Source organism: Aspergillus welwitschiae (genome assembly GCF_003344945.1).
Source record: "Aspergillus welwitschiae strain CBS 139.54b unplaced genomic scaffold BDQ94scaffold_1, whole genome shotgun sequence".
Taxonomy (NCBI): domain Eukaryota; kingdom Fungi; phylum Ascomycota; class Eurotiomycetes; order Eurotiales; family Aspergillaceae; genus Aspergillus; species Aspergillus welwitschiae.
In genome coordinates, this window is record NW_020798695.1 from 988,760 (window position 1) to 1,010,909 (window position 22,150).

Consider the following 22,150-nt stretch of genomic DNA (forward strand, 5'->3'; position numbering starts at 1 on the left):
AAATCCCGCATTCAAACTCCCAAATAAATCCAGTGTTGAAGCATCCAGGCTTATATTGATCCTTGTCTTTGTTTCTCCAAACCGCCAAGGAAAAACGAAAGACATTTGAAAAAGATTGAAGGAAAATTGTGAGTGAAAGAAAAGAAGAAGTGAAAGCTAGCACCAGGCTACAACACTCCGGTTCCAACTCATGCGGTGTCCTTGCTGAGTTGCTTCACGTGGGCCCTTTTGCGGTTGGAAGCCTCCCACAGCAGCCGCCTTCTTTTCTGTTCGTCCACCTCAAACAGTGAACTGTCTTCAGTTGAGCGGCCGCCAGTAGTGTCTGACCGGACACCCAGGGCGCTAGTTGATCTCATCTTCTTGAGATTCCTCGCCTTACCGGCATCACCCAACTTCCGGATCTCGCGGGCCAGCCGCTCAAGCGTCGACCCCGGCTTGTGGCTGGGCCCCTTAGGAGAGGGAGGCGGGGGGAGGGGCTTCTCTAGAAGGTCATCCATGCTCTTGCTGCACTCGACAGGCGAGGAAGGAAGCTTCTCCCCGGCATCAAAGCTGATGCCTGAATCGACCTTGCGGCCTTTGTGAGCCCGAGGCTGAGACTCGATACCCTCGTCCATGCCAGCCGGGCCATTCACCACGATGCATTCGTCAATGATCTCATTGGCTGCTCGGAGATACTTGTCTAGCGCCTCCCTGATCAGTGGCCAACCATTGTCCGATCCCTCTGGAGCACCCTGAGCGATCACTTTGGTGAGAACGTCTGGACCGTTGACCTCAACGGCTGCGATATACCGGAAAAACCCGTCCCGCTGAGACTTTAAAACCTGCAGGGTGAGGTGCGAAGTGGGAGGAACGGTTGCCTCTGTGACCGGGGGGAAAAGCGTGTTGAGCATAGCGATGCAATTGGCCTTGTTGAAGGGCTCCATCAGCATCTCGTTGATCAACGTCTAGTAAGTAAGTTAGCCAGGATAAGTTTTCACAGTAGCGGCAGGTATGCTTACCCAGCGACGCAGACCAACGTATATCTGAGTGTAAAGAGCTTCCACTCGGCGGCCCTGAGCACTGATAGATTCAAGCCAAGTCAAGACGCCAGGGTACTTTTTCGCCAGCTCGGTCTTCTCCTTCACATCATTGGGCTCCACTCCTAGCCTTTGCAGCGCGGCTGCAACCTCTTTCCGGCGACGGTTCTCAAAGTCCTTAAGATAGTCCAAAGCAGTCAATGCCTGGGGGAAATCGACCTCTTCCAACTCGGGGGTGAAGCAACGACGCAGGAATGAGGTGACAAATGTTGGAGGAAGCGAGCAAGGCTGCGTAGGCAACCGCGAGATCTGATGAGTCAATTGAGCTCGGAAATCAGCAGCAGGGTCCAACGAGTCTTGGGAAGTCGAAGAGTTGGTTGGGCGATGAAAGGCCGTTTCGGGAGCACGAGTACCAGGCACCGGTTGTCTCGTGGGATTGCAGTTCAGCGCGTACATGGTGCGCAATGGGATCTCATAGGTACCAGGGTAGCGAAGGCAATGTTCAAAGATCCAGGTAAGACTAGAGCCATCAGGGGCATCCAGAGGTTCCTCAACACGCGTCATTTTGGACGACATTGATGGAGATGGTAATGAAAGTCAAGAGTGAAGAATGACAAGGTCAGCTGGTTACAAGGACCGATGGAAAGGCCGGGATATTAAAGCCACTCTGGAATAACAAGCCGGTTGGGTCCAGTCGGAGAAAAGGGAAGCCAAGGGAGTTGTGTGCGACGTGATAAGACGTGCAGGAGATCAAAGTGGGCAGGAGTTACTTGCAATGACGGCTGGCATCAGCTGCGTGTAACCTGTCCTCCCATAGCACGGATATGCGCCTTAAGAATCAAGCTGGGAAGCGACAAGAAATCCCCTTGGCTAGGGAGAGCAGGAGCGCTTATCCCTTTCCTTCTCGGTGTGAGGGGGCAAACGTTCCTGCGGAAGTGCCTCGGTTGGATCAGCCCGGCAGGGTGTCAGTTCGATCCGCCGGTGGGGTACGTAGTAGTGGTATCTTTTGAGTTTCTTTGTGATCGGCTTTGAGTGATTGGTTGTTTTCCAGGAATGGAAAACGAAACAGCCAAGGAGAAGCGAAGGATATGTGTGAAGGATGGAAAGGCCTCGAGGAAGCAGATACTAGATGTATGAACTCGAGTCTCACAGAGGCAATAGTACCCGGATAAGGTTGCTTTCAAAGCAAACAAAATGGGCGAATCACGATAATGGAAATGAAGGTTATAAAAAAACAGGTAGAATCCTTTAGATAGTTCTCCTTAATCGTGAGATCCTTTTTCTTTTCTATTTTCGATGTATCAGAGAGCAATAAAGAACCAAGCTGGCGGTTTGACGTTAGCCAGCAATAGTTTCCAATGAGGATCTGAGTGGAGAAACGATTGTGGAGAGAACGAGTGAGACACAACAAGGGCGACGAAGGAGGTGCCGACCGATGAAGATGTGGTGTTGGAAGTGGGAAGAAGGGGGAAAGGGAAAGTGAGATGTCTAGAACAAAGGATAACGAGCGGGGATAGCGAGAAATCAGATACTTTAAGAAAGGATCATGAACAGGAACAGGAACAGGGACCAGCAGTGTGTTTTGTGTGGAGGAAGAGGGGAAGGGGAGGTGGATAGCTGTTAGTCAGACGTGAATGGCGCGGACGGCCCAAGTGAAGTTAGCGACTCTGATTGTCTCGACCAGACGCCGTTCTGGACTTTTGGCCGCACCCACTTTCTCTTCCTTCTCTCTTCCGCCGGCCTCCATCCACCTCCCTCCTCGGCCACTCAAGTGCTGCCGTCCATTCCGGTTTAACTCCAGGATCGATCGGCTTCATCCCGGTTCCATGGATGTCACCCGTCCTGGTGAAGCTCCAGTCCGTCTTTCCAACCGTTTCGCTTGCCAATCATGGCCCGCTAGTCTAACGGTAGACGAGATTGTTTGTTTACTAACATCCACGCACCAGTCTGTTTAGAATGTCTATGTGGGATAGCAACTATAAACCCGCTGGCTTGTCTCTTAACAATGTACTTTCTGATGGCGGATAAGCAGCCAGATGCATCAGGGAAGAAAAAAAAAAAAGGCCCCTCTCAATTGCAAAACAAACCCACATTTTGTGCGCAGCTGATTTATTTTTACGCCTACTTACTCGCCACAGGCCGCATAAGGGGATATGCACGGAGAATGCATCGTTGACCAGCCAGACTTCCGCGTAAGAGCTTCGGGCTCCAGCAGGCAGGATTTAGTCCGCTCGGAGGACAAACTCCTTCGTGGTCGGCACGAACTAACCTCCCAAGAAGGCTTAGGGCGCCGATAAATGGGGCCAAATAGACGGCGGACTTTCGAAATTCAAAATTGAGCCCTGGCGTCCGTTCTGGTGGCTGTGGGGGGTTTTCTTCGCTCGGTCTCGATCTTTTGGCCGCACCAGGCAATGAAATTTTTGCAGGTCGTGCGCGCCTCCTTCGTAATTCGGGTCAGATGGTTGATTGATCGATTAATGAATTACTTGATCCATCATACCATGCCAGATTAGTACCATTGAACGTGCAACACTCGATGGAGACTAGACACAACGAATCCCACGGTCCAAAACCTCGGTTCTACCGGGCTGTCAATTGGGGGCGTGTCAGTCAAGGAGGGTCCGCCAGTGACTCTTGGAACCGTCCGTGTGGGTCTCGAGTCAGGACACGCAATCTATCTCAGGACGGCCACCCACGGAACCACCAGACAATGAACAGATTAGCGAAATGAGGCAACTATTGACACTCGGATCTCTCGCTGGGCAATAAATAGTATCGCCAGTGCGTCATACCTGAGGCTCGGGTTGACATTGCGTACTACGTACATGGTTCTCCGTACAGTCGTACACATCAGAAACTTAAAGAGAACGACGACGCCAGTGCGAGTGGGATGTGTTCACTCTTCTCTTTCTAAGACATTCAATATGGTTTTACCTGAAACAGACTAACACGGGTGGGACACATACGTCTGTCATAAGCAACGCCTTAACCTGAGCATACGAAGTGTAGTCCTGGGCCCTGTGCCAGCGTTGCGATGCGATTCTGGCTCTCAGTTGGCCAGTTACTAGTAATGATCGGAGAAAGTACCGTTCAGTCCAGTATACATATTTGCATGTGCACAACCGCCTATGTTAGCGTCAGCTCCTAATGAGACTGTGATCTGAGCCACAATAGAATGGATATACTCACTTTACTGGTAAATTTATGGATAAACATTGGTCCCGTTGCTTTTTCTTCCGTGAGCAGGGAAGGGCAAGATTGTCGCGAAAGAAAGAAAACCGCCCAAACGATTGGCCACTGCCAATTCGGCGATCAATTAAAGGCCCTGATCCTGCATGCAGGATTGTGGGATGTGATCTACCACCTCGCCCACGAGGGACATGATTCCATCCAGGATGTTGGGCGCAAAAGCACGAAACATTTACGGAGCAGTGTACCCAAGTACCCAAGGGGGAAATGGAAACGAGTAAGATCGCCAAAAGGTAACAGTCTGTAGCTGCCGGTGATCCAGACGCCTTGCCTATCCCTTTTTTGCCGGAGCGTCCGGGAACGACCGCAGAGCCGGAGATCGTCTATGCCTGTCCATCTGAGACAAGCAACTGATAAACCCGCCCCTTATTGCCGGGATACGACGATCAGTTAACCATGATTCCATTGCAGGAGCCTAATTGACACTAGCGATCAGCTTTTGTCACAAGGGGCAAATCTGTGCCTGTCCACCCACGGTGGACGGGATTACGGAGTACATAATCAGCCATGCTACGGTGAGCCTGTCGGCGCCTTTCGCGGACGAATTCTTCAGGTGCTGCTGCATTAGGTGTAGGCATCACGAACCATCCTGTCCGATGTGGGATTGCCTGCAGTAGCTTTCCGAGGATGAGTGTAAGGCGACGCAGCTAATTCTCGCGGACTTTCTATTGTCCAGCCATTGGACACTTGATGGACCAAGGATCGCTGCACTTTTACACCCACCGAGGAACACACAGTCGATAGACCTTTTTGGTAAGTTATTGCCTGTACACTGGACCTGGCTTCATCCTGTCCGGGGAGAAGCATTTGGAAACAATGCCAGGCGTTCGGTGACCCAACACTAATGGCGTTCAACCTTTCTCTGTGCAACATATACACCCCATAATGAATGGAGAGCTGAGCCTCTCCTGAACAGCAACCAGCGAATACCCTCGGAAGTGGTATTCGACGCAGTGCCATCTCCACAACACATACTCTTTGGCTCGCCTCTGCAAAGAGATTAGCACTAAGTGCCGCATCTGTAACCTTTGGAAAAGTTCAGTAAGAAGAAGCAGAGGATTAAGAACTTCCTGGTTGCTTCGATTAGATACCAACTAATCTGCAGCATCGTGAATGCGCAGGAAATTGTTACGCTGCTGATGACTTGCCACATAGTAGCCCATAAGGATCCCAGTACCTTGTCTCTCCCCATCTTTTCAGCTGCCCTCTCGATCACACAATACTATATCGCCCCCATTGCACGCGCCTCATAATCAGATGTAAATGAAGCAATATATTGTGTAAGATTTGGAAGAACATACGATTCCTATTCGGCGAACCGGAATTACTATCGGGTAACAGATCATCGTAGTGCAGGATCTCTGCATATGATGTGGCCACCCACATGTGTAGGACCTTGATTTCCCCTAAAAAAAGGACTGGCTAACCCTTAATTAGATATAAGAGAGAATGCATTGTTACGAAACCCATGTTGTCCGCAATCGGTGAGATAGACTCTTCAGTGCTGCCTATTAGCTCTGGAATATAGATGAAGCCGGACTATGGTCGCCATCGGAATTCTAGTTCTCAGTCCACTAGCTCTGTCTTGGTAATTATTTGGTTACATTTGATATTGATTTGCATTTTACTTTCTGTTTTCTTATTTTTATTTTATTTTACTTTTTCCCCCCGTGATATGATGTGTCCTTAATCGATTCCATATCCGGAGTGAGAGGTAACACAGGAAATAAGATTAGCTGAGATTGACGGACGCATGTGATACCCTCATGCTTACATGCAGGCTGAGTGTAATTTGTTTTCGTTGCAAGATCTTTGGTTTCTTTGCTCGGATTTTTGTAAATCGGCATCTCGCTATATGGATCCTCTTATTTAACTCTGTTTTTCACCTTTTCCAGCATCGATACCCTTCTAAAAAGATTCTCCAGATATATACTCTCTTTACTATCGTTGATGATACACTGGCAGAGTGTCCATCTTGCTGTCAGGTCTGCTACATCATAGCTGACGTGGGCCAATTCATTATATGACTGTAATTTGAATGGATGACACACAGAACACAGTTGTAAGAGTTGTGGGACTATCTCGTGTTGGTTGTTTTGTTTCAAATGTAGAAAGACTTTAAGACCATGCGTAATACAGACTTTCCCCTTGCTGCACCACTTAGCATATATTAGCCGGATAGGTGGGTGGCAGGTCTTGGGGGGTGTCGTTTTGTCCATGGTTACTATTTATTGTGCTTATCGGTGGAACTGTATACGACCTATTCGTGTATTTGTTAGTGGTGAGTGCTGAATGCCTGGTGGTTAATGTGGAGCGATTGATTTGCCTGTGGATACAGAGGAGATGATAGACGTCATTGTGGGGTGACTGCTGATAATATATACTAAGTACTGGCATTTGATAGATTTTGGATACAGGAATTGAAGCGGAAGATACATAGAATCTGGACTGCCATGTTATATATGCAAGTCAGTACTAGAAATGATGACACTGGTGAATATATATAGTTGTGTCCGCCAGGGGCGAACCGGCTCCGTTCAGCAGTTTAAGTTACATCCGGCATACTAATAGGCTATTTCCAATTCCATCCCATCATTGAACTAATATTTATTTTCTAGTCGTATGCATTGAACACTGATTTTTGCACGGATGAACAGACGATGAGGTACAATTTTGATCTTGCAATTGTGTGCTCATTGGTTGCCACATGCGCTATGATTATACTAGGACGTCCTGTTTTGCGTCTCCGGGGAGTCGTCTAACACTGATCAGTGGTAGATATGACGGGGATGGAGAAGCAAATGATAACGGACAATGCTAGCCTCCTACGTGGATAACGGAGCATTGAACGAATAGTCCCGAATGGACGGGATCTGGCCGGAAGCTTCATCCAATCCCCCTTCAATCAGTGCGGGGTGAGATGCAGCTCTTCATGGACACTTCATCGACTCGGCCCGCCATGAAACCCTCGCTCAAGCCCGCTCACCCATATCCGGGCTATTGACGAGTAGGATTGTATTAACGCCTAATCTCTCGATAAGAGCTTGTCGCTCGACGTGTTGACTCGGCCCAAAAGAAGTCTCTACATAAGGCAGACCACCAACCCTGGCCCAGAATACGCAGACAACCGACAGCGGCTGAATCCATTATCTCACCCTCCAATTCAAGTCTTGCATTACCGGTAGACGATGTCACTTCATCCACTTGACCCCGCTACTGCGGCCGAGATCGAAAAGGCTACCACCTTGGTCAAAGACGCTTATCCTGGGATTCCCCTGCATTTCAAGGCCGGTGGTCTACAGGAACCACCCAAGGAGGCTTTGCTCAATTTCCTCGACGCTGAACACAACAACAGACCCCTACCTTTTCTCCCAAGATGTATATTTCTCAATTGGTACATCAAAAGGACGCCTAGGTTCTTCGAAGCCGTGGTAAATGTATCCAACGGCACCTTTGTTCACCACGCTGAGCTTCCTCGAGACTTCCATGGCCCGGGCGACCGAGCGGAGATGAACGAAGTGGCCCAGGCTGTTATGGCTGATCCTGCAGTACAAGCAGAGATTAAGCGCCTACAGATTGATGACACGACAGTCGTTCTTGACCCGTGGGACTATGGTGTAGACGGCGAGGATACACAAACGAGGCACGCTCAGGTGTTCATGTACATGAGAAACCCTGCAAACAACGACCCAGACTCCAATCACTATAGCTTTCCGCTAGACTTTATGGTCACTGTTGACTTGTGCGCCATGAAGGTGAAAAAGATCATCCGGCTTCCTCTTGGGGTCGATGAGAGCGTGACGCACGGCTCTAATGTACTTCATCGTCGTACGGCTCCAGAGGAGCCTGAATATGACCATCGTCTGCAGAAGGTTCCTCCACGGATGACACTGAAACCGTACCAGGTGATTCAGCCCGAGGGTGCCTCCTTCACTGTCAAAGGTCACCTTGTCGAGTGGGAGAAATGGCGATTCCGAGTTGGGTTCAACTGGCGTGAAGGTCCTAGCTTACTGCCCCTTGACTAAAACCTTTTCTGACTCTGGACAGGATTAACACTGCATGACCTCTCTTTTGACGGTAAAAGCAACTTCTACCGTCTATCGCTCGCTGAGATGTTCGTTCCGTATGGTGATCCGCGCAATCCCATCTACCGTAAGGCTGCGTTTGATCTGGGAAATGTGGGAGCAGGTGTAACGGCCAACAACCTTGAGCGTAAGGACCTCACTCCTCCATTCGATGTATCCAAGCTTACTCTCATCAGTTGGCTGCGACTGCCTGGGAATGATCAAGTATATAGACGGTCACGTCGTTTCGGTAGACGGAAATGCATCTCCTCGACCCAATGCGATCTGTATCCACGAGATTGACAACGGGATCCAATGGAAGCACACCAATCACCGTACCGGTAGAGCGACGGTAGTTCGCAAGCGCCAATTGGTTCTCCAGACTATTATCACAGTTGCCAATTACGAGTACATCTTTATGTGGTACTTTGACCAATCTGGTGAGATCACCTTCGAGACCAGAGCGACTGGGATCCTCTCCACTCAACCTATTGGAAAAGACGTCGTGGTCCCGTGGGGAACCCGCGTGGCAGATGGTGTCATGGCCCCGTACCACCAGCACTTGTTTAGCCTTAGGATTGATCCTGCGATCGGCGGAGTGCGCAATAGTTTTGCTTCCACAGATTCTGTGGCCATGCCATGGGATGATCAACTCAATCCTCTTGGTACAGGCTACGTGACAGAGCAGAAGATCCTCGACCGAGCAGGTCATGTTGATGACGACGTCAGCAAAGGCCGGGTATTCAAAATACTAAATGAAAACATTGAGAACCCGGTCTCGGGAACCCCTTTGGGGTATAAACTCGTTCCTCATCGGTCCCAGGTAAGGTCCTCCCTACCCAGTGTCCCCGAAACCAGCAGGGGATTAAAAGAACCGGATAACAAGAACACAAAGAACAAGTGACTGAGCACAGCGCAAGGTAGCGATGCTAATTCCATTGACCGAATACAGATGCTCCTAGCCAAACCCGGCTCCTGGCATTGGCGGCGGTCTGAATTCGCCGAGCACTCGATCTGGGTCACCAGGTATCACGACGACCAGCTCTTCCCAGCCGGAAAATACACAAACCAGTCGTTGGGTGGCACAGGCATCAAGTCCTGGGTTGAGTCCCGGGAGAACGTCCGCAACCAGGATATTGTCATCTGGCACACTTACGGTCTTACGCATAACCCTCGTGTGGAGGACTTCCCAGTAATGCCGGCAGAGATTGTTCAGGTGCATTTGAAATTTTACAATTTCTGTTTGTTCAATCCGACGAATGACGTACCTCCATCTAACCAGCAGGCGAATCAGAGTGTTGAGTACAAGGCTCCAGAGCCGGTGGGGTCTGTGTGCTGCAAGAGTAACTTGTAGAAGCTTTTGATTCGCTTGATTCGTTGAAATGTGGGTGTTAGGTCACACAGATAATAATAGCGGTCCTATAATATCATGCGGCTGTTTTAAAGCTCATGTAGCTCAAGTCATTCCAGAGACACTGTTTGGGTTGGTCACCCTACAGCGGAGAGTATCACCGGCAAGGAGATTAAACCGGTGGATGTCGAATGACGCACATAGAACAACGAGCAGAATATTAGCAGGTTAGAGTGAATATCTTTGAAACGTTCTTGCTGATCATATCTCCTTGGTTTCTATCATCATACCTCATGGCCAACAAGGGAGTTAGCCTGTATCAGTCTCATCATCGAAGCTGTTCACAAGATCGGCATGCTGCCATTGAGCTTAAATCCTCTAACAATAGAAGTGTGGTGTCATTAGCAGCAGCGGGGTTCATTCACACCTTCCCTTTTGATTATGAGCCGACAACAACCGACAGACGTTGGGAATGTAATGAGGGCGAGACTCCAGAGAAGTGGCGACGTCAACAACAGCAACAGTCTACAACGAGCCAATAGGCGAAGAAGCCGGAGACAAACAAGGTTATAACTCTGGATTTGCTTGTGACCAAACCTTGGGTGACTACAGTGATGATACAACGTTGGGATGCATTACTCCCCGAAGGCCTCGAAGCACGTGGCCGGAGGGGGTTTCTGCGACGCAGTCTCCTACCTGTCTCGCCCCTGCAGTTTCAACTGGGCACTGATCACTGTGGGCTGTGACGCCATGTTCCCCCACTCATGGCGGGGCAGTCAGTCTCTGTCGATAAGCTATCCTTCATTGTAGCTACGTTAGTGAAGCTGACCTGGTTAGCGCACACCTGAATCTACGAGAGAAGTTCAAAGCCAAAGCAACAGGCCACGAGAGCAAGAGACACACTTACGTGGCGTATCATACACAATCAGGATATCCATATTGAAACGAATCAGTGGCAAAGGGATGGAATTATCCCTCATCATGAGCTCCTTCAGTCATGATGCTATTTATTTCACAATCAATGACGGTATCTTCATGAATTATGGTGGAGATTACTAGTGTTTCAACGCACAACGCTTCATCACTCATTACCTAAGATTCCAACGGAACGATATGAGAGGCGGAATGTGCTGCCGCTGTAACCTTGAACATGGGGGTGGGATGCTTTTGGGGACCTAGACGTGACCGGGGAACAAACCAGGGCAGAGGAACTTATCTGACTCGAGAAAAGGTAGTTTCTTCTGTGACGGCGACTCAACACGCAAGTGAAATGTCTGGGCAGGGGGATGACGGGCTTGATCTCACCAAGGGAATGGTGATGTCGATCCATGAACTCGAGAATTCCAGAGTGACTAAGTGGCCACCCTGGCTGAGCAGCCACCCCGAGCAAGACCGTTCTCAGCAAGGAGAAAAGAGAGGTAGCGAAGCCGCGTGGCATTCCAGGCCCTACCAAAATTGCAAGGTTTAGGTTATGACTGACGTTGTGACTTGAAGTCCAGCGATAGACAGGCCAGGTTTACGTGTTTCATCCATGGTTGAGCTTCGTCTCTCCCCACGGGTTGACGAATCTTAATTCCGACATACGATGGCAATGTCCTACTCCTTCCTATTTGGGTATTTTGCTGTGGCCTTTTTTGTTGCAGCCAATGCAGGGAATTCAGTATATAATGCACTGTGTCGCCCTCACTACAGTCCAAAACACCAGTCAAATGCCTTCATCTGATCCAATACTTTGCAAACCAAAGACCCTCCGTCTCCACAGCCCCTCAACATCATGTCTGCAGTGGCAGAATTCCTCCATCTGCCCACGACGGTAGTACGTCGGGCACCCCGCCTCAGTGCGGGCATCTCTCAACTCACAAATCGACCCGCCATGCCAGGAAAGCTGGCAGCCATTTCCCATGGCAAGCTACAACGCGAAGCTGCATCTCAAACCCCCGACCTTCGCCGCTGCCTAGGCCACCACAACATTCTCATCCGTTGCGTGAAAGCAGCCCAAGAAGACAATGCCCGAGTCATGAAAGAAACCTATGAAGATGATCCAGATCTGGCGCCCACGAGCGGAGAGTCAGAATTTCCGCCCATCCGGACGCAGATCACCAACGCTGTCAAGACTATGGTGCGAAACCGGCGCACTACCACGGCAGACAAACCCTCAGATAACGGACTGGTTCGTGTGGATGCAAATGGCCCAGAGACAACTATACGACCGAAACGACGCGGAGTTCTTGCAACGATGTTAGGGCTGAAAGGCAAAGGAATATTCCGGAATTCGCAAACGAAGGATAATTTGCGCATGCATTCTGCTTTTTGATGATATGTCGGTGCATGGTGTACTTGGGGGGTATATTTTCTTGGATGGAGTTCTGACTTGATTTGAGAGCGTCTTACGAGATATAATGATGTGACGACTGTTATGACTTGCTATGATGAATATGTTGCTTATGAGGTCATTAAGAAATTAGCATATACAATCCATTTCACACACAGAGATTGAGTTCTTAGAAATGTAGACCTTTGTCTTTAATTCCTTAGTATCAAAGCTACACCATTTTGCTACGATGGCACTTGCCTGATGAAGCACATCCACTGAGAGTTGGAGAGATGATCCGGATCTACACATTCCAACTCTAATCCTTCTCGCCGAACTGATATCGACATATGCACACCATTTTTCTTCATGTGCAGAACAATGGTGCTGATCAGAATTTAGACTTGGCCATGATCTAGCTAAGTGGTGAAACAATTGATATATCTGCGAGACAGAGACTACGAACTTAGTAGTATGACTCACAAATGCTGACTACAGTCTCTCTTCATCAAAGGCAATTATTTTCAGTTCTCTGAGAGCTGCTCCGTTGTCAGTATATTAAATCAGTATACCTATAAGGATCAGTACTATGTACTTGAAAGATTGGTTAATAGGTAATTCTATCGTCCGGAGAGTTAGTAGTGTGCAGATTCCCCACCACTTCAACTCCTCCAAACCCAAACCAAGAGAATCAAATCCCACAACAACAAAAGGCATGGGTGACATTTAGTGGAGATTTTCTCTATTCCACGCCCCACTAACTAAATCAATTCTCCGTTGACCATCATGACGTGCCTACTATCCAGACCACTAGACTCCCTTCAGTAACCAAGTGGGGTGACAAGTTCATACCCGGTGCCTTTAGCATCACTCACGCCCAAATCTGCCCAATAACAACCCACCCTCAACAACCGCCAACACATCAAGCTTATAACGGATCTCCACCCAAACCACCAGATGAAACATGGCACCTGGAATGGACTGCATTGGGTTTTAAGCACCTCGAGCTTGATGTGTTGCCGTGTGATTGGCCCAGTGGAAATCATCATGGGGTGGACAGCTCATAGGGTATGAATTGATGTCTTACTCACTGAGTGAATAATGCATACTGGAGGTAAGAAGGGGAGAGGTAGGTATATCCTGCGTGTTCCCCCCAGTTGCGTCTCCAGGAAGTGCAGTGAATTCTCCGTTACTTTGGTCCGGTCGTGTTAGCAACTATTGTGCTGCTGCTTGACCCCCACCCCCTCTTGTTCGACATTCTGGAGGTCATCTTTGACTACTATTGCTCGGCTGAAGAAGAAGATTTGAGTGTTAGTGTTAGTATTAGTTGGGATAAGTCTACAACTACAAGTACGACTTCATCTACAGCTACAGACATGGTCGCCGGCGGCAACACCAGCAACATGTCGGCTAGATATACTCCCAATGTGAAGCCCGAGTTTGACGACGATCTCGAGGAGTATGAGCAGCCAGAGCTATCGTGAGTATCTTCCCTTCCTTTTCACCACCTCTTAGAACCACTTACTAACCATGTATCCTTGGCATGAAACAGCCCCTACGAAACCCGCCTCGTAATCGTCCTCCTCGGCCCCAGCGAGCGCAAATTCTCCATTCCAGAATACTACCTCAAGCAGTCGCCCGTCTTCGCCGACATCCTAAGCACCTACCCCAACTTCATCACCCGGACGACCCCCTGCATCGCTCTCCCAGACATTGACGACGACATCACCCACACGATCGTCCACTACCTGCACACCGGCACGTACCAGACCCTCCGGCATGGCGGCGACTGGACAAAGACCGAGTACCGACGCAGCGTGCTCGCCTACGCTGCCGCATCCAAGTACGAGCTCAGCGGGCTACTGACCCTCTCCAAGAAATACATGCAGAAGCTAGACAAAGACCTATCCATCTTCGACGTCCTCAGCGTGGCCAGAAAAGCCATCACCAAAATCCCGGACTGGGATCAGTGGTTTTTCAGCGTATATGTACGGAGCCGTCTCGCTGCGGCGTTCGATGAAGATGAGGATTTGTTCGAGAGTCCGCGCTTCCAGTACCTTCTTGGAGCGGAGCCGGGGTTCGTGACGTGCTTGGTCCAGGCCATGGTAGCTATCTACGAGGCGAAGCTGTCTGAGCTGAAGCAGTATCCTAAGATAAACGGATACCACCATCATGACAGAGACGAAGACAACAGGGAAGAGCAAGAACATGATAATGCTAATGGTGGTGGATACATGGAGCCTATACCCACCAGCCCCGGACGAAACTACAACAAAGCGGTAATCTTCATCGAGGAGACCATGTCGGACAGACAACCCTCCGAGGGGGCGCCCTCGGAGGCAGGATATCCGGACTCAATCCAAGAAGAGAACCTCACCACCACAAGAGAACACATGGAAGCGTTCCCCGAACTAACAGATGACGTGTACGTCCCTGAAGCGCAGCAACAGGAGGAGCGATACGCCCCGACCGAAGAGACGATCGTTGAGGAGCCAGGACCGGAGACCGAGACGAAGACACACGGACTAGAGAAAGACATAGTGACTGAGCGGTGGGGTGCATGGCGCAACTGGGCAACCAAAGACAGGGACTGGTACAGGAACGACATGCATGATGGAGCGACGACGGTGGTGCCTGAGAAGCCTGCTGTTCCTGAGCCGCCGCCGCCCGAAGACCCCGTTCCGGAGTACCCTGAGATGCAGCGCTCCGTGACGGAGGAGACTGCAACTGAGAGTGTTCCGGCGGAGAATGTCAACGTTAATGGGAAGAAGCTGGGGAAGAAGAGCCGTAAGAAGAAGATGCGGGCGCTGTTTTCCTCTGCGGAGGAGCCGAAAGCTGAGCTACAGGCTGCGTATTGATTGGTCGTGGGGGTTGGCGGATGAGATTATGGTAAGACTGTACAAAAGCTATGGCGTTTGGGATTTGGTTTAGTAGAAAGTCAACATTGACGATACTCTCTTAATGTGAATACGAGAAATAAATGAATGATTGGAATACAACGAGAATTGCTTTTAAGGAATGTCGCGATAAGCCCGATAAGAATCCCGAACAACTTGACGCTAACCACATTCGGCATGGCACCTTCAATTTCCCAATTCCATCACTTTACTTTATCGCTGCTTCGCTCCTCTTCACACCCTCATCTCGATATACAACAACTCACCTGCGGCTTCTTACCAGCAACCTCAAATATACCCTCTACCACCGCCCAAGATGACACCTGCTCCATTAACCAAAACACTCGAATTCGAGAAAAAGAACCAGAACATGCCAAAACTCCCCAAACGTAAGCTTTCCTTCCTCCGCCTCTCTTCAAGCGACAGCCCCCACTAACCCTGCTACGCAATGTAGATGTGAAAGTCCAAAAGCGCCCGATTCCACATCCATCCACTCCCTCGCCATACTCCGGCTCCTCGTCACCCAAAACCATCTACGTTTCATCCAGCTCCCCCACAATGGGCGTTGTCAAGCGCGTCCAGAAGTACCTTCGGGCGGCGGAGAACCGCGCCACGGCAAAACTGCTCAGCGGAAATAACAAAGGAAAGAAGGGCGACCGAAGGAATCAGTTCGCGCAGTTGGCGCAAAGTAACGAGGCGTTGAAGAAGGAGGAGGTGTTTGTGAAGGCCACGGGGCGGGCGATGGAGAGGGCATTGAAGGTGGGAAAGTGGTTTGAGGCGAGGGGAGAGGAGTATACTGTGAGCGTGAAGACGGGGAGTGTCCTTGTGGTTGACGATGTGGTGGAGGATGAAGAAGAGAGGGAGAAGGCGGTAGAGGAGAGCGAGAGGCTGAAAAAGGAGGTGGAGGAAGCAAAGCTGAAGGGTGAGAATGCGGAGTTATCCAAGTCGGCGATGCGGAAGAGAAAGAGGGCTGTTGCGCGGTTGGAGGGCGAACAGGAGCTACCGGAGACGAGGACGAGGTGGGTGAATATGGTGGAGGTGGCAGTTTCATTGAAGTGAGGCATTCCATGGAATGGTATTACATTGCAATGAGAAAAGGAGGACGATGGAGCCAACCGGCACGCTACTGAGACCAGCCAGGCAGGTAAGGCCCTTCATTTGCGGGCGCCATGGCCAAGCATTTCTGCAGATGCAGACGCAACTCAGCAAGCAGGCCCAATCTGACTTTAACCGCTTTTTGGCCCCTCGAAGTACAGAAATGGATCCAGACTTCGTGTCGATTGTGCCCTTGCCCGGTGTCTTGACGGCGGCATCAAAAGCCGCCTTGGAAGATTCTTCCGGCTATGCAGCGTCTACCCAGCGTCCATGTGCAGCGGACGCCCAGCAGCAACGTACAAGCGTTGGCGGGCGATCTATCTCACAGAATTTCAGGTATTATTTTTCTGGACAAGGGCACGGCAAACCCTCTAGGGAACTAGTGTTACAGAAAATCAAACTGTGCTGTTTACATCAGAAGCAACTTCTAGTTGTTGTGTTCAAATCCTTCCCGCGCCCTTTTAATAGCACTACTAGCAAGGCGACCTAATTCTATCACAAAGTCTTCGAAGAGCTTAATGTGATAAGCCGTCAATCTCGGGATTTCCGGTGGTACACGTGTTCTGATATGCGTTGGCACTGACATGAACAATTCCAAGTCGTCATCGATGCCCTCGTGGGTTGGGTTGAAGAGTATGTTGGAAAAAAGGTGGCAGATGGCTGTCAGGAAATAGGGAAGACAGAACCTACGAGACATGTTAATGATAAACAAAATGAACTTGCCTACAACCAACGCGTACCTCAGGTTATTCTTGTTGAATTCGAGGCGGTCATCTAGGAATTTCTGCAGCATCGATCGACTCGCTTCAACGCTGATAGCGAGGCTTGAGCCCGCTTCAGATGTGTCTTGATTTTGGACCCAGGAAGAGCATCGTCCACTTGCTTGGTGGATCATACCCATGCAATACAGGTAGTGTAATTGAAAGATCGTATTTGGCGTGTCCATGGCGTTTGTTTCCCGATCAATGAGGCGTGGCCGAAAGTTGGTGGGGATAGACATTCTCCAAATTTCCAAGGCGCTGTCAAGATCGCGAATAGCGCCCAATAATTGGGCATCCGTCTGGCGCAAAGCTTTCAAGGAGTATAGTCGATGGTATACCTCAGACTGAAGCATGGCAAGACGTATGCCTGCGAGGAATTCTGTCGCAGTGCGGTGGATATCAGGGAGAGTGAGGTCGCACTGATTCTCATCCAGGCACGGAGAATGACCCGCGCGTAGACTAAACTCCCTATCCATGATGTAACATATCCAAAATAATTCTCGGACATGCAGGCTCCTCCTGAACTGATCGTCATCGATGTAGACTGGAGCAAGGTGACCATTTAGATGAAAGACGAAGCGTATCGCGGATGCTAATAACATCTCGAGTATCAGGATATTCCCTGTGATTACCAGGGAGCAAAGACTCTAAACATGCATGATATCTTAGCACCCGCCCGCCTTGCCCACTTCTCACACTAGAATCTCTTTTCATCTTCCATAAATCAGTGCAAGGTCGTCAAACTTACAAGCATCAGAATGGCCTGCAGACCATCTATAGTAACAGACTCGTGCATCATCCGGGGGATCAAGTCGTGGGCAGTCTGAAGATGGTCCACTGTATGTATTACTCTATGCCCATGTTGTTTGTCTGCGGCATGTAGGCAAGTTGTTGTAAACGCATGAATGCAGGCCCTAGCGCTCTCAGCACCAGGAGATGAGATACTTGTTTCATTATGGTAGGCGGCAGCGACAGTTGATTCGAGGAGCACTCGGTCTACAAACGGAAACAATCTAGCAAGGTCTGAATTTTGCCAGCCGTCGAGTAGTTGATACAAGAACTCCTTGTCCGGAAGCGGTACTGCATGCGCGGCGCCATTCGACGTTGATGGATCGAGTGTAGATGGCCTTGGTGACGTATATTCGAGATTCACGTCTTCGCCGGTGCGTTCCTTGATCCACTGGCGGCCAGTAGCGGAGAAGAACGGCAGGCCATTGAAGGTGCATAAATTCCCGAGAGTATGTCCTCCGACATGGAGATTGCTCTGGGGCCCAACAGTGAAGGTTAAGTCCGAACCACTTTGTCTTGTTGGCGCGGCTAATTGGCCGGTCACGTCTACATTTTACCCACAACAGGGTCAGTGTCTTTCTCAGTATAGATACAAGTTCTCAGATCATTGAATGGATGCTGGAAAGGGCAGTATATGTTTACCTTGAGAAGCAATAGGTATTGCTGTGGAATCAAGCCGTTGAGTGCTTTGGACAAATTTTAGTGAACAACCATGACTGCATTGAGAAAATCATACCCTGAAGAGTCATGGGATTCAGAGCGTTCCTGAATACGCTCCTGGTTGCGCTTGAAAGTACAAGGAATATCATGGTGATGGCACCAATTGCAACGGGGCGTTGCTGCATCACACTGGATCTAGATTGGGGTTTAAGATCGGATCGGACATGTAAGGAGTCGAAAATAGCAATCTGTACCTTTCTTTTGTAGCAGGCATCACAAGCGCGACAAATTCGCCGTCGGCGTTTGGGACGAGGTTTTGCTATAGATGGTCCTGACTGCATGCTTGGAATGGGAACTACATCATCCTTGACTTAGTTGTAGCAACTAGAACCCCGGTCGGAAGGCTGCGGCGATCGACGTCTCAGGTGCATCACGTGAGGCTGCCATCGCGAATATACTACTACCGATTCAAAAGCGCCAACTATGGAAATATAGATAGAATATACGCAATTGATGAATTCGGCCTGGATATAGGTCGTCAAGCAAAACAAGAAAAGCATGAAATGGTCATTCATCGCTCGGCTGAAAAAAAGGAGTATGCTATGATAGACTAATACACACAAAGGCGGGTGAGCCTTTTACACGACCTGCTTCTGCCCGTGAGAAAGAGACATTGACATAGAAAGAAATCCCACTGCTGCCAGGAATTCGTTACTGGTACAGCAGGGCGCCCACGAGGAGTGATATCTAGGAACAAACAAGAAAAGTGAGAGAGGGTCATGCAAGTTATGCAAAAAGGATAACTGCACATAAGAGGAGGTCAAGAAGAGGGAATAAACGGAAATAACGGGGAACGAAGAAGAATCAACCCATAGACCCAGCGCACAATCCCTGCTGAGCGTCGGAGCAGAATACAAGATGGGACGAACTAGAAAACAGAACCAGTGGAGAATCAGAAAGAAAAGGTATAAAAGGATCGGAGGTTGGTAACTTGAAGAACAAGATAAGCTTTTCAAGGTGCTATCGAATGCACAATTTGTGACATGCGCCAGCAGAAGGCAGGATGTGCTTGCCAAAATGATCATTTATCCATCTTCTGCCAGCCATTCAGGTAAGCCATCAACCCAACGCCTAGAAGCACCACTCCAAGCATAGACGCAAATGGACTGGATTGCTCCAAGACGTCATGGCGGTGTGATTGTGTCGCAAACGTCGTATCTGCGTTGTCCACCGCTTTTGTACCTGACGGCGTCGCAGTGGTGGGCTGTGATTGCTCGGCGCACACGCTGCCTGTCTCTTCGGCAGACTCTCGCGGCTCAGATGAAGAACCAGCAGAAGCAGGAGCATCTGTCTGCGCACCGGACACTGCGTTGCCCTGAGCACGCTCTGCGCGCTCTTGCCGCAAAGTTTCAATCATCTCCGCCAGCGACTTCCGCGCCTCGACAGCCTCATTCTCCGCGACATCTGCCCGGTCTTTGAACATCGTGACTTGCTTCTTCATCTCCTCCATCTCCAGTATCATTGACTCGAGACGACGTTGTAAAACATCTGTTTGGCTTTCTGCCAAAGACTGCTTTTCAGAAGTGGGTGCATCGGAATCGGTTGAAATGTCGGCATCCGGCGGCATAGTCTTTGGCTCTTCCACTTCAGTTGGTTTCTTAGTGCTATCGTCTTCAGGTTCGGAATCTGCGGTTGGGCCTGGAGCAAATTGAGTGGATTTCATTTCCAGGCTCCGGGCCTTCTCCTCGGCAGATTCGCGAGCATTTCTTTCCTGAATAAGTAACGCTTCAAGCTCCTTGACACGAGCGCCCTGGCTATCGAGCTCCCTTTTGGCGGAGGACAGAGCCTCAATGAGGGACAAGATCTGGCTATTCTCACGTGTAACAGGCGAGTTGGGGCCAAGCTTAGACTTTTCTGTCTCGGATCGCTTCAACGGCGATAGGGCGTCTGTGCCATTCCGCGGCAAAGCATCGGGCTTTTCGGGCAATGGTTGTTGCGGTGGAGGAGCTGGAGGGTCGGAAAAGCGAGAGAAAGAATCTACGCGAGGCATCTTTGGCCGCCCGTTTACTGGACGGGGAGCATTGTTATCCACTGGTGGAGGCTTCGCTTTCTCCTTCTCCACATATCCGGGTTTCATTATGGCAGTCAAGAACTCGTCGGTTTGCCGGAGCTCTTGAGATTGCTGTTTAGCCTGTTTCATTTCACTCTGAAAACTCGTTAGAGCAAGCTTGCTGCGAATGTGATCCGAATGACATACCGTAAGTCGCTTGACAACTTGTTCAATAGATATAGGTGAATTCCAGTAGTTCATCTGACGTTGTTGTTGAATTGCGTTGAATTGGCTGCTAGCTGCACTCTGGGCACTGCGGTTGCTCATGTTGCTTCCCGATCGCCCCCTGAGATGCGACATCGGTTGACTAAGGGGAGACGGGAGCAGTCCATTTCCAGAAGCAGGATCCAAGTCGCCTAGGGTGAGATCCAGAATATTCGGAATGCTGCTGTATACGCCGGCATGCTCAACCTTGGCGGAAACCTTATGATGGACAACCGTTTTCTGGTCCTCGCTGACGATATCAATTCCCAGCTCTAAAGTATCGTTCTCGCGAAGCTCATGGGGTTCTGATTCGCGGTTCTCTGGAGACAGCCGCTGCCCATTGACGAATGTACCGTTTGAGGACTTAACATCCCTGATCCAGATCTTTCCGCTTTTGTCTGCCCAGATTTCGGCGTGCTGCCGAGACAGCACCTTGGAATCGAAGTAGCCGTTCACCGGTGTTGGCACGGTCTTGGCATTTGTCTGGCGACCTATGCGTAGTAGATCCGGATAAAACGGTACGTTGATCTGCTTCTTGTCGAAGGTCCCGTTGATGGGTAGGAGTGTAAGGATGGCGGGGGGGTCGCCTGCTGGTGCGCTTGCGGCGCGTACGCCATTTTGCTGTGATGCTTGAAGCATGTGTTGAGATGGAACAATGGAAGACGGCTGGTGGATCGCGGTCATAGTAGAAGAGGCTCCTGGGCCCGAAGAAAAGGCCGGCATGGCCTGGGAGCGGGCGTTGCTCAGCCCAGCCACCGGCTCTGACTTAGAATTTGTCCAATTATTTCTTGAGGGTTTCTTCTTTGCTGACCATGTAGCGTGTTCAACGTTGTTCACGTGTCCCGCATTAGGGGGTTGCGGCGTAACTATAGCGGTCGAGGTTGATGAAGTAGATGCTAGGGAAGAGGAGGAATTCGATCTCTGAACAGTCCTTCGCGGCAAAAATGTGCGTGAAACTTCTTCCGCGTCCATTGAAGACAGAGCACCTTGTCCCCCGTTACCAGAGTCGAACCATCCCAAGTGAGGGCCCGATTGCACACTAGGTGGTGATGCCACAGCAGTCATGGAGAAGGATACCGTATGGTGAGTGTGATGGAAAGGAGCTCTATCTCATAGGCGCTCGTCCGCTCAACGGCAAAAGAGGATCGTCAAAGTATGCAAGGAGAAGCGTTCGGACGCTAGCCGCCCGTGAGTGCCCGTCGCGACGGACCTCGAAGGCAAAAATGTTTGTAGCGACGGTAGGCGCGCGGAAATATCGTGAATACAGTCCGTTCGGCTGGTAAGAGGTCACGTTAGCAATTGTCCGGACGACCCTCATATAAACATCGACTCCGGTTCCGCATCGACGCAACAGCGCCTGCCATCGTCGAGGGCCACACGAGACCCAACAGCTAGCAAGTCAAACTTACCACGGCAGGATGAGTATGAACAGTTGAGTCTAAAAAGGGATCTGATGGGGAGGCAAGAAGGCGCTTCAGTCCTGACCAAGGAGGCGTGGAGGTCTTGGCCCGAACCGAGGAGTGAACGGACCAAGCGACCGGGCAGCGAAGAAGACGGAGGCACGAGACGGAACTACCGCCTTGCACAGGCTCCTAAGCCGCCGAAATGGTAAGTCGAGGCACTAGATCAGACGATTCAGGAGC

At 50.1% G+C, this 22,150-nt stretch overlaps 10 protein-coding genes across 10 annotated transcripts; 6 read left to right on the plus strand and 4 right to left on the minus strand.

Annotated features, from left to right (window-relative positions):
- Nucleotides 1-107: 107 nt before the first annotated feature.
- On the minus strand, nucleotides 108-1,716 carry BDQ94DRAFT_4470 (uncharacterized protein). The gene is made up of 2 exons (XM_026775797.1): nucleotides 999-1,716; nucleotides 108-944 (listed from the first exon to the last, which is right to left on the minus strand). Exons 1-2 carry the CDS (start codon nucleotides 1,590-1,592, stop codon nucleotides 189-191), a joined length of 1,350 nt encoding a protein of 449 aa, XP_026632353.1. The 5' UTR covers nucleotides 1,593-1,716; the 3' UTR covers nucleotides 108-188.
- A 2,483-nt stretch (nucleotides 1,717-4,199) lies between these two features.
- BDQ94DRAFT_132895 (uncharacterized protein) lies at nucleotides 4,200-4,503 on the plus strand. Its single transcript, XM_026764155.1, has one exon. It carries the CDS (start codon nucleotides 4,221-4,223, stop codon nucleotides 4,398-4,400), a length of 180 nt encoding a protein of 59 aa, XP_026632354.1. The 5' UTR covers nucleotides 4,200-4,220; the 3' UTR covers nucleotides 4,401-4,503.
- Nucleotides 4,504-4,629: 126 nt separating this feature from the next.
- BDQ94DRAFT_132896 (uncharacterized protein) lies at nucleotides 4,630-5,671 on the minus strand. Its single transcript, XM_026764156.1, has one exon. The coding sequence runs from the start codon at nucleotides 5,223-5,225 to the stop codon at nucleotides 4,830-4,832; it is 396 nt and encodes a 131-aa protein (XP_026632355.1). The 5' UTR covers nucleotides 5,226-5,671; the 3' UTR covers nucleotides 4,630-4,829.
- Nucleotides 5,672-5,719: 48 nt separating this feature from the next.
- BDQ94DRAFT_132897 (uncharacterized protein) lies at nucleotides 5,720-6,343 on the plus strand. The gene has a single exon (XM_026764157.1). It carries the CDS (start codon nucleotides 6,032-6,034, stop codon nucleotides 6,290-6,292), a length of 261 nt encoding a protein of 86 aa, XP_026632356.1. The 5' UTR covers nucleotides 5,720-6,031; the 3' UTR covers nucleotides 6,293-6,343.
- A 1,110-nt stretch (nucleotides 6,344-7,453) lies between these two features.
- BDQ94DRAFT_176900 (copper amine oxidase) lies at nucleotides 7,454-9,891 on the plus strand (the record flags this gene model as incomplete). The annotated part of the gene is made up of 4 exons (XM_026772776.1): nucleotides 7,454-8,264; nucleotides 8,313-8,477; nucleotides 8,527-9,152; nucleotides 9,282-9,891. 4 exons carry the CDS (start codon nucleotides 7,454-7,456, stop codon nucleotides 9,681-9,683), a joined length of 2,004 nt encoding a protein of 667 aa, XP_026632357.1. The 3' UTR covers nucleotides 9,684-9,891.
- Nucleotides 9,892-11,454: 1,563 nt separating this feature from the next.
- On the plus strand, nucleotides 11,455-11,994 carry BDQ94DRAFT_165060 (uncharacterized protein; the record flags this gene model as incomplete). Its single annotated transcript, XM_026770192.1, has 1 exon — nucleotides 11,455-11,994. The coding sequence occupies one exon, from the start codon at nucleotides 11,455-11,457 to the stop codon at nucleotides 11,992-11,994; it is 540 nt and encodes a 179-aa protein (XP_026632358.1).
- A 1,373-nt stretch (nucleotides 11,995-13,367) lies between these two features.
- Nucleotides 13,368-14,849, plus strand: BDQ94DRAFT_165061 (uncharacterized protein; the record flags this gene model as incomplete). Its single annotated transcript, XM_026770193.1, has 2 exons — nucleotides 13,368-13,471; nucleotides 13,544-14,849. The coding sequence occupies 2 exons, from the start codon at nucleotides 13,368-13,370 to the stop codon at nucleotides 14,847-14,849; spliced, it is 1,410 nt and encodes a 469-aa protein (XP_026632359.1).
- Nucleotides 14,850-15,081: 232 nt separating this feature from the next.
- On the plus strand, nucleotides 15,082-16,060 carry BDQ94DRAFT_4516 (ribonuclease P subunit p20 family protein). Its single transcript, XM_026775811.1, has 2 exons — nucleotides 15,082-15,277; nucleotides 15,343-16,060. Exons 1-2 carry the CDS (start codon nucleotides 15,205-15,207, stop codon nucleotides 15,945-15,947), a joined length of 678 nt encoding a protein of 225 aa, XP_026632360.1. The 5' UTR covers nucleotides 15,082-15,204; the 3' UTR covers nucleotides 15,948-16,060.
- Nucleotide 16,061: 1 nt separating this feature from the next.
- BDQ94DRAFT_176902 (uncharacterized protein) lies at nucleotides 16,062-18,534 on the minus strand (the record flags this gene model as incomplete). Its single annotated transcript, XM_026772777.1, has 6 exons — nucleotides 16,062-16,669; nucleotides 16,724-17,391; nucleotides 17,493-18,079; nucleotides 18,176-18,219; nucleotides 18,270-18,388; nucleotides 18,448-18,534. The coding sequence occupies 6 exons, from the start codon at nucleotides 18,532-18,534 to the stop codon at nucleotides 16,411-16,413; spliced, it is 1,764 nt and encodes a 587-aa protein (XP_026632361.1). The 3' UTR covers nucleotides 16,062-16,410.
- Nucleotides 18,535-19,139: 605 nt separating this feature from the next.
- BDQ94DRAFT_4541 (putative cytoplasm to vacuole targeting Vps64) lies at nucleotides 19,140-21,775 on the minus strand. The gene is made up of 2 exons (XM_026775817.1): nucleotides 20,451-21,775; nucleotides 19,140-20,399 (listed from the first exon to the last, which is right to left on the minus strand). Exons 1-2 carry the CDS (start codon nucleotides 21,570-21,572, stop codon nucleotides 19,275-19,277), a joined length of 2,247 nt encoding a protein of 748 aa, XP_026632362.1. The 5' UTR covers nucleotides 21,573-21,775; the 3' UTR covers nucleotides 19,140-19,274.
- Nucleotides 21,776-22,150: the final 375 nt, after the last annotated feature.